The 11,306-nt window shown below is 29.1% G+C and overlaps 1 protein-coding gene across 1 annotated transcript; it reads left to right on the top strand.

The window, feature by feature from the left end:
- Positions 1-313: 313 nt before the first annotated feature.
- LOC140184843 (uncharacterized) lies at positions 314-7,241 on the top strand. The gene is made up of 8 exons (XM_072238030.1): positions 314-475; positions 3,373-3,500; positions 3,610-3,624; positions 4,221-4,496; positions 4,601-5,088; positions 5,158-5,377; positions 5,830-6,023; positions 6,421-7,241. The coding sequence occupies exons 1-8, from the start codon at positions 314-316 to the stop codon at positions 7,239-7,241; spliced, it is 2,304 nt and encodes a 767-aa protein (XP_072094131.1).
- The last annotated feature ends 4,065 nt before the right edge of the window (positions 7,242-11,306 follow it).

An 11,306-nucleotide genomic window follows, 5' to 3' on the forward strand; every position in this document is an offset into this window, starting at 1 on the left:
AAATTAAATGTAACATGTGAATGTCATGTGAATTATGTGTGAAATCAATATTTTGAAATGTGTAAAACTCATGAGTATTGTGAAAGCCATGATATTATTGTATATAAAATGTGTAGTTGAAACAATTCTTTATGATGACAATAATTTTCTAAAATTAAATTAAATTACTTGTAATATACAAATTACTTCTTACGGTAATATGTTTGATTAATTGATGAATTTATTATTAACACTTTTCATATTATTATTCCATTGAAGTTATTTTGTAAACTTGATTTTTACAGTTTAGTGTTATTGGTTTTTAGGTTAAGACATGACAATGGCAAAAAATATGGCATTCCAAGGTGACACATCGAGTGCAAACAATTTAAGATGGACAGAAGAAATGGATGCAACTTTTCTTGATGCTTTGATAGAGGAATGTAGCAAACGAAATAGAGTTGACGGTACTTTTACTACAAGTGCATATGACAATGTTCTTGCAACTCTAAAGGCTTCATTTAGGAACTACCTTTAGAAAGATAATCTTAAGAATAGATTGTAGACCTTGAAGGATCACTTTGGATTTTGCGATGATCTCTTTCATAACTTAAGTGGATTTTCATAGAATAATCCAAATACAAAATTCTTTACCACTGAATTTGAAGTTCGGACGGATTTAATAAAAGTAATTATTGTCATCATAAGTTGCTAGAAAGGTTTATAGATTCCTTTGCGCATAACTCATTTTCATTAAAATAAAAAATTGCTATAAACTTTAATCATTGCAAAATTAATCTTAAAAGTATAAAATTATTTTGCCTTATAAATCTAAATTATTATAATTTTTTATCAGATATCAAATTTATACACAATTCTACTTTTCTCATATGAAAAATGTCTGTGGATAGCTAATATTTTTGAACTAAATTTCCATGAAACTATTTTTTTGTATATTTATGTATAAAGCTGGTCACAACTTAAAGAAAGAAAACTATATAATTAAATTAACATATAATCATCTTTTCTTTATATAGACAAGATTAGATGCAAATAAGTGGATGCAAACTCCGATCAAACATCTTGACAAATTATATTTTATATACCGTTAAGATAGAGCAACTGAAAATATTGTTGGAATTGTCAAGGAAAGAAATAAAATTGTAGACAAGATGAAGGAAATTATTAATTTGAATGATGATGATTATCAAGAGCTTGATGGTGAGTGGAATGATTAGCAAGCCACTACTCATTTAACTAGCTTTATTGAGCCCTGATTTAGATAACTCAAACCAATCTAGTTAAACACATGGGAATCAAAGAGGTTCTAAGCATAAAACACCAATGAGTGGTTTACTTGAAGCCGAGAGAGAACAAATGAGCAAAGGTATTCAAGGATTGACAGATATATTGAGGGATGGAAATAATTAATATGACAGATCACTTAATATTGCAAAGCAAGCATTAATAGTTAAATGACAAGGTGAAGCAGCTGAAAAATAACTTATGTTAGCTGAGAGACAAGTTATAATAATAGAAGAACAAATTCAAGTTGCCAATATCCAAGCTTAAGTTGTTGAGAGAAGGATTATATTTCTGGAACAAAGTAGGGCTCGATTTTACTCTGGATATGATATCTATAATGAGTTAAAGAAAATGGATGTTGTAAAAGAGATATTTTTAAATTGCCATCATTTTTTTATAGGGATGAAAGAGCAAAATGAGAATTTTTTAATGTTTCCTTTGAAGATCACCACGGTTCATTATATGACCGAATGAAGGAAGCTGGTGCAATTTAAGAGCAACACCGTCTGTAATAATAGAATATATCTTTTTGTGCATATTTACGATTTTAGACTCTAATATTATATAAAGTTAGTAAAGCCTCTATATTTTGTACTCAATATATTTATGAGAGTCTTAAAGGAGACTTGTGGTTGGTATATGCTTATGCATCTTGAATATATAGTTATGTATTTTGAATATTGACTTATAAAAAAATATATACGTAATGAATTTGTGCTGTTGAAGTTGCTCTATGATTAACAGAGACTTGAGAGCTATAAGATATTGTGTGCTTGATTATAACGATTTTTTATTTGAAAATGTAAAGGTGGTATAAGAACTTATTGTTGGAGATAAGTGTGTATGTCCAACAAAATACTATCATGAATTATTATTATTATTTATAAGAATAAATTTTTATAATTTATGATAGTGTCCTTAATTAAAATTAGAAATGAATAATTACGATAGGGATCGTAATAATGAGATATACATTTTTTGAATACTTTTAATTTAAATTGTTCTTAATCGTAGAATCACTAAAAATGGGACATTAGTGATTCGGATAGATTAATATATATAAAATAGTCTTCATTGGATGAAGATTAATAGATATCATTTATTAAATTATATATATAAATAGTATATATAGAGATATAACCATTGAACTGACTCACTCTAAGAATTCCTAATAATTATAATTACTGTATATTTGTCAATAGAATATTCTTATGATGAACATAATTTTAGAATTTTCCATTAACCTGCGACTATCATAGTAATTAACAATGTATTTGTTATACTTTGATTTCGGACACCTAATACTCTATGGTGTTAGTTGAATGGACATTGGGTATGATTTAAATACTTGTAGAATTAATGATTAGTAAAAATGGAATCCATCAACTATGGTAATGAGTTTGAGCTCTACGATTATAATGAATGAAATAAACAATGCCTTGGCTAAGGGGTTTGAATGAATTAAAACATGAGTTTCTTAAATCATTCATAATTCATTATAATAATGGTAACAAGTTAGAGTTTGACAATCAAACCGTACTCTAAAAGTTAGCCAAGAGCTAAAAAGATGGAAGGAGTTGTATTTTTGTTCATCTTGGGTTCTTAGTAAAAAATATTATTACTTCATACTATCGAGTCGTCAAAGAGCGTTGCTAGACGCCAACCTTGATTAGTAAATTTAGTATGACTAATATACTACCCGCTTAGTATTAAACCTATGGGGTCACACACTAACGAGTGTTCTAATCCTTGGTAAATAATCATTTAATTATTATTTTTATTAGATCAAATAAATAATTATATTAATTCAAATGGAATATTATTATATTCTTTGCTAGCACCATGAATATCATAATATTATAATTGAGAATATTAAATAATTAATTATTTATTCTATGATGAGTTTTAAATATGGATAAGATCCTAACTGATTTTGTTTCAAATTAAGTTGTAATTTGATTCACAAATCAATCACCAATCTCATACTATATATGTGTATATGATAAAAGAAAGAAAACACAAGTTTTCTCTTTTTACCTCCACATACACAAATATTCTAGATTCTTAGTGAAAAATTGCTGGTGCAAGGAGTTGCAAGAAACTTCTCAGTTAAATCCATTGGTCAAAAAGTTGACAACAAGGATCAATCTCGATGTGGATACACATAGTACCTTCGTACTATCGAAGGAGAAAGCTTTATTCACTAGGGTACTCAGGTATTGGCATCTAACCCATCTTATTTCAATAAAGTTTTAAGCACAAAATAGATAAATAGGATTACTTTATTACTTCTTCTGCGTGTTATGAACACTTGTAATCTTACAGTGGTATCAAAGCCAGGTTCTTTTGTGTTTAAAGTTTTGTTGCAAAAATTTTCATAAATAATAGGATTAATTTAAGTTTTGTTATTATAGTGAATGTGATTCCTAATAATGGTATGGGATGTCATTGTCAAAATTATAAATTTATGTGGGATAAAATTATATGTATGTTAAGGAACATACTGTTGTTATTATTTTATTTATTTATGAAATAAAACTGAAAGTAAAAAAGGATAAATAAATTTTATACTTTGTTTACGAGGAGTTACCTGACAACCAGGAGATTCGTGCTCAAGGATAAAATTTATATATGTATTTGATACATGGAATGAATTAATTTTTACTTGAACCTAAACAACCTAGGGGTATAAAATATAATTCAATTAAATAATAACCTGATAACCAGGTAATTATTTGGGATTAAAATTGTATGTAATACATTTAATCATCTATTTAAAATTGTATGAGTAATGACTTGACAACCAAGATACTCATTCATGATTTTAAATATTTTTTTTAAGAAATAAAGATTTCTTAATTTTCTATAATAATAATTATTGTAGAAAGTGTTATTTGTATGTGTGAATACATACTTATATTTGTTTTTCCTTTTAGATTCATGAATAATATGTCTGCTCTATCACTGCGTGGCATACTTGAAAATAACAAATTGGCTGGAGCCAATTATGATGATTGGTATCGTAATTTGAGAATTGTTCTCATGCATGAAAGGCTAATTGATATAATCGATAAGCCTGCTGTTACGGCCCCATTTCCTAAAGAGGATGGAAGTATTGATAATGAGGCAACCAAGGCTTATGAGAAGTACTTGGAAAATTGTCTTACTACCAAATGCATCATTCTGGCATCCATGGATTCTGATCTTCAGAGGCAACATTAGGATATGATCCACCAACTATTGTTGAACATCTTAAGAAGATGTATAGTGCACAAAGTAAGACGGCCTGATATCAATTGTCCAAAACTTTGTTTAGATCCACACTTGATGTAGACTCTTCTGTTGGACCCCATGTTCTTAAGATGATTGATCTTATTGAACAACTTGAGAAGTTGGGATACAAATTGGGCAAAGAACTTTCAAAAAATTTGATATTGCAATCTCTTCTAGAAAATTTTTCACAATTCATTGTTAGTTTTAATATGATTAAAGTAAGCTATGATCTTCATGAAATGCTCAACATGTTAATTGATTATGAGAATCAAATTGCATCTGAGAAAAATAAAGGAGTTGCTATGGTAGTTGGCAGCTCTTCTAAGAAGAAAGGAAAGTGGAAAGCAAAAGGAAATGGAAAGAATCATTTTAAAAGAGAACCCATGGCAGTTAAGGGTGGTGTGACCAAACCCAAGGGCAAACAAGAAAAGGCTGACAAAAATGATGCTGAATGCTTTTATTGTAAAGGCAAAGATCATTGGGAAAAAAACTGCAATGAGTACCTTGCTTCCTTGAAAACCAAAGAGGAAGGTAAGACATGCTTGAAAACAGTTTTCATGATTTCTTTAGCTACTATTAATTCTTCTATATGGGTATTAGATACCGAAAGTTCTCATAATATTTGCAATTCGTTGCAAGGACTACGAATAAGTAGATGGTTGAAGAAGGGAGAAACTTACCTTCAAGTCGGGAACAGAGCAAATGTTGCTGCTGTAGCTATAGGATCTATTTCTTTAGCAATGCCTACGGGCAAGATATTAGTATTGAAGAATTGTCATTATGTTCCTAATTTTGTTGCAAATGTTATTTCTGTTTCTATGTTGGACAAACGTGATTTTTATTTTAATATTAAAAATGGCATTTGTTCTACTTATTATGGTGATGACTTATACGTAAATGGCTATCTCCAATATGGTATTTATATTCTTCTCGATTTAAATGGTAATTCTGTCATGCATGTTTCTACTCTCAAAAGAGAGAGGAATAATCAAGTAAATGAATCATATCTTTGGCATTGTAGACTTGGTCATATAGGATAAAAAGGATTTCTAAGTTACATAAAGAAGGTTACCTTAACAAATATGATTATGAATCATATGTAACTTGTGAATCCTGTCTCAAAGGAAAAATGACCAAAACTCTATTTATGGGACATGGAGAAAGGGCTATAGAATTATTGGGACTAATACATACAGATGTTTGTGAACCAATGAAAATTCAAGCCAAAGGAGGATATTCTTATTTTATCACTTTCACTGATGATATGTCTAGATATGGCTTTGTGTATCTTATGAAACACAAATCTGAATCATTTGAAATATTCAAAATTTTTCGTAGTGAAGTTGAAAATCAAACAGGTAAAAGCATTAAGGTGCTTAGATCTGATAGAGGAGGAGAATATCTAAATGATCATTTTCTTGAGTACTTAAAGAAAAATGGGATTCTTTCTCAATGGACACCTCCTGGTACTCCACAACACAATGGTGTTTCAGAGAGGAAGAATTGAACTTTATTAGATATGGTTCAATCCATGATGGATTTTACTGATCTTCCATTGAATTTATGGGGCTATGCTTTAGAAATAGCAGCATATTTGATAAATAAAGTACCCACTAAAGCAGTTTCTTCAACACCATATGAGATATGGAAAGGACAAAAATCAAATCTCAAACACATTAGAGTTTGGGGATGTCCAGCATATGTTAAGAAATTGCAAAATAATAAACTTGATGCTAGGTCCGATAAATGTAGATTCATTGGTTACCCTAAAGAAACAATGGGTTATTATTTCTATCATCTTTCTGACCACAAAGTGTTTGTGGCAAGAGGTGGAACCTTTTTAGAAAAGGAATTTTTTTGAAGGAAGACAAGGTGAAGAAATAGAACTTGATGAAGTTCAAGAAACCAATGAAATAGTACAAGCTCAAGAATATGAAATTCAAGTTGAGCAACCAATTTTGGATGTACTTAAACTAAAACCAAATTTATCATCTTCAAGAGTTGAGGATAATGAACCGATAGTAGTTCAAAGAGAGATTAATGAACCAATCCTTGAACTATCTTTGGAACCGGTTCAGCAACCTCCAAATTTGGTACAAGAACTACCTCTTCAACGGTCTACAAGAGAACATCGTCCACCACTAAGGCTAAACCTAATGGTGCAAGATGATGTGGAAAATGGGATTAATTATGATGATAATGATCCTAAGACTTATGAAGAGGTAATGCAAAGTTCTGAAAGTCTAAAATGGCAGAGTGCTATGGAATCCAAAATAGAGTCTATGAGGATCAACAATGTTTGGACTTTGGTTGAACCCTCAAAAGACATAAAACCTATTGGTTGCAAATGGGTTTACAAGAAAAAGATTGGAACAGATGGTAAGGTAGAGACCTATAAAGCCCGTCTAGTTGCCAAGGGATACCGTCAAAAAGAGGGAATAGATTATGAAGAAATATTTTCTCCTGTGGCAATGCTCAAATCTATTCGGATTCTACTTGCTATAGCAGCATACTATGATTATGAAATATGGCAAATGGATGTGAAAACAGCTTTTCTTAATGGAGAACTCAAAGAAGAAGTGTACATGACACAACCTGAAGGTTTCACACTTCCGTCTGATCATAGTAAAGTTTGTAAGCTACATCGCGCCATTTATGGGCTAAAGCAAGCTTCTAGAAGTTAGAACATTTGTTTTAATAAGACAATCAAAAAGTTTGATTTTATCCGGTGTGAAGAGGATCCTTGATATACAAAAAGTTTAGTGGGAGTACAGTCATTTTCTTAGTACTCTATGTTGATGACATATTACTAATAGGAAATGATGTACCAGCATTGTAAAATACCAAAACTTGGCTATCTTAACAATTCTCCATGAAAGATTTGGGAGAAGCAGCCTATATTCTAAGAATAAAAATCTATAGAAATAGATCTAAAAGGTTGCTTAGACTCTCACAATCTATGTACATTGATACCATATTGAAAAGGTATAACATGGAAAATTCCAAAAATGGCTATTTACCAATAGGCACTGGAATTACTCTCAACAGAAAGGATTGTCCTAAAGCTTCTGAAGAGAGAGTACGCATGAGTAGAATACCATATGCTAGTGCAGTGGGAGCTATCATGTATACCATGACATGTACACATCCTGATGTCGCATATGCGCTAGGAGTAGCCAGTCGATATCAGGCAAATCCCGGTGAGGAATATTGGAAGGTGGTTAAATCCATTCTTAAATATTTAAGAAGAACCAAAGACCAATTCCTCATCTATGGAGATTCTGAACTTATACCAAAAGGGTTCACTGACACAAGCTTTGCCTCAGATAAAGATGATAGCAAATCTACTTTAGGTTATGTTTTCACCTTAAACGGTGGTGCAGTGAGTTGGAAAAGTTCCAAACAAGCTACTGTAGCTGATTCAATGACTGAAGCTGAGTACATAGCAGCAAGTGAGGCTGATAAAGAAGCTGTGTGGATGAAGAAGTTCATAAACGAGCTTGGTGTGGTACCTTCAATTATAGAACCACTTCCATTACTGTGCGACAATAATGGAGCCATTGCACAAGTAAAAGAGCCAAGATCACATCAAAAATCTAAGCATATCAAGAGAAGGTATCATTTGATAAGAGAGATAGTTGAACGTGGAGATGTGAAAATTCAAAAGGTTGTTGGGAAGGATAATGCAGTAGACCCATTCACTAAAGCGCTTGGATCAAAAGAGTTTAATAAGCACCTGTGGAAATTGGGATTGAAATATATGACTGATTGGCTCTAGTGCAAGTGGGAGATTTTGTTGGAAATACATGTATGCCCTAGATCCAATCTGTCATTGGCTCTAGTGCAAGTGGGAGATTGTTGGAGATAAATGTGTATGTCCAACAAAATACTATCATGAATTATTATTATTATTATTATTATTATTATTATTATTATTATTATTATTATTATTATTATTATTATTATAAGAATAAATTTTTATAATTTATGATAGTGTCCTTAATTAAAATTAGAAACAAATAATTACGATAGGGATCGTAATAATGAGATATATATTTTTTGAATACCTTTAATTTAAATTGTTCTTAATCGTAGAATCACTAAAAATGGGACATTAGTGATTCAGATAGATATATATATATATATATATATATATATATATATATATATATATATATATATATATATATATATATATATATATAATAGTCTTCATTGGATGAAGATTAATAGATCTCATTTATTAAATTATATATATAAATGGTATATATAGAGATATAACCATTGAACTGACTCACTCTAAGAATTCCTAATACTTATAATTACTGTATATTTGTCAATAGGATATTCTTATGATGAACATAATTTTAGAATTTTCCTTTGACCTGCGACTATCTTAGTAATTAACAATGTATTTGTTATACTTTGATTCCGGACACCTAACACCCTACGGTGTTAGTTGAATGGACATTGGGTATGATTTAAATACTTGTAGAATTAATGATTAGTCAAAATGGAATCCATCAACTATGGTAATAAGTTTGAGCTCTATGATTATAATGAATGAAATAAACAATGTCTTAGCCAAGGGGTTTGAATGAATTAAGAAATGAGTTTCTTAAGTCATTCATAATTCATTATAATAATGGTAACAAGTTAGAGTTTGACAATCAAACCATACTCTAAAAGTTAGCCAAGAGCTGAAAAGATGGAAGGAGTTGTATTTTTGTTCATCTTGGGTTATTAGTAAAATATATTATTACTTCATACTATCGAGTCGTCAAGGAGCGTTGCTAGACGCCAACCTTGATTAGTAAATTTAGTATGACTAATATACTACCCGCTTAGTATTGAACCTATGGGGTCACACACTAGCGAGTGTTCTAATCTTTGATAAATAATCATTTAATTATTATTTTGATTAGATCAAATAAATAATTATATTAATTCAAATGGAGTATTATTATATTCTTTGCTAGCACCATGAATATAATAATATTATAATTGAGAATATTAAATAATTAATTATTTATTCTATGATGAGTTTTAAATATGGATAAGATCCTAACTGATTTTGTTTCAAATTAAGTTGTAATTTGATTCACAAATCAATCACCAATCTCATACTATATATGTGTATATGATAAAAGAAAGAAAATACAAGTTTTCTCTTTTTACCTCCACATACACAAATATTCCAAATTCTTAGTGAAGAATTGCTGGTGCAAAGAGTTGCAAGAAACTTCTTAGTTAAATCCATTGGTCAAAGAGTTGACAACAAGGATCAGTCTCGGTGTGGATACACATAGTACCTTCGTACTATCGAAGAAGAAAGCTTTATTCATTAGGGTACTCAGGTATTGGTATCTAACCCATCTTATTTCAATAAAGTTTTAAGCACAAAATAGATCAATAGGATTACTTTATTACTTCCGCTGCGTGTTATGAATACTTGTAATCCTACACTTATGGTATTAATAGATCTGTATTGTTGATATATCAATTGGGTGGTAGATTTATATTGTTTTTGGGAGTTATATAATATGATTTTTCTTATTAATATGTGACTATATTGTTCTTTGTTGTATGAAGGTTTTAGGAATACTGGTCTTTAATTTAAGTTACATGAAATGTTATTTTATGTGATTTGAAAAATTATTTCCTATGATTTGAACTTATTGTAATATAAAAAACTTGTGATTCATAATATATCTTTAAATTATTAATTATGTTAATATATTTATTTTATTTTAATTATTTTAAATGAAATAGTAAATTTATATGAATAAAATATCTATTTTTTATTTATCTTATGTTATTTTTTATTTTTAATTTGCAAAGTGCCAGATATCCAACTCTAAATATATACACTTGTCAATCATACATAATTTTACATGTCGGGCATGGAATGCTCGTTTCACTTGTCGAATACAAATCTCGTTATTACTCTCCTATTATAGATAGATAGATAGATAGATAGATAGATAGATAGATAGATAGATACTATTCACATTTTAAGATGCTTTTAATTGAACTTTAATTTTGATATTTTATTTTATGTCTAATTTATCTATTTTTTCTAGGCATGTGAACGCAACTAAAAGTACTTCTTTTTATTTTGATACAAATAAAACATAGCTATAATATAGGAGTCAACAATTATAGATATTATTAGCATATCAAATATATATTATTTTATATTTTATACAATGTTTATTCCTGATTGATTACTGTAGTATTTTAGAATCAAGTTACCTCTTGAATAACAAAAATGGGAGTTTATTAAATTATATATAGATATAATTCAGAGTTATAAATAATTTTATTTTTATTATTTAAGATATAACATATTTTTCATAAATTTTAAACATTTTTTTTATAATGTTTAGAATCATGTGCCTGAATAATTCTAATTTTTAAAGTTTTAAAATAAATTCAGTTAATAAACCTATTTTTTTATTATATTCTATGATATATCCTCTTTCATTTGTCTTTAAAAAGAAAGTCGTAATATTAAAGTTAGTAAAAAAAAACACAAAACTGATCATAAATAAATAATTAATATTATTCTATAAATTTATTCAATATATTAAATTATTTTTATTTATATTATGATTAATTTTGAATATTTTAAAATAGCAAGTATAATAAATATCCATGTAGAGACATTAGTTGTCGAGATAGGCACAAAATCCCTAACATTGAGTCTGAAAATATTGAATTGGTAATAAGAGAGAAGACATGCAAAC

Source organism: Arachis hypogaea, chromosome 5 (assembly GCF_003086295.3).
Source record: "Arachis hypogaea cultivar Tifrunner chromosome 5, arahy.Tifrunner.gnm2.J5K5, whole genome shotgun sequence".
NCBI classification, from domain to species: domain Eukaryota; kingdom Viridiplantae; phylum Streptophyta; class Magnoliopsida; order Fabales; family Fabaceae; genus Arachis; species Arachis hypogaea.

Bases quoted from the DNA above. Each gene is read 5' to 3' on its own strand.
- LOC140184843 (XM_072238030.1), top strand. From the start codon at position 314: ATGACAATGGCAAAAAATATGGCATTCCAAGGTGACACATCGAGTGCA. The intron at 5,378-5,829 runs GTTGGACAAACG...TGATATGTCTAG, and splicing joins AATGTTATTTCTGTTTCTAT to ATATGGCTTTGTGTATCTTA. The intron at 6,024-6,420 runs GTACTCCACAAC...ATTTTTTTGAAG, and splicing joins TTCTCAATGGACACCTCCTG to GAAGACAAGGTGAAGAAATA.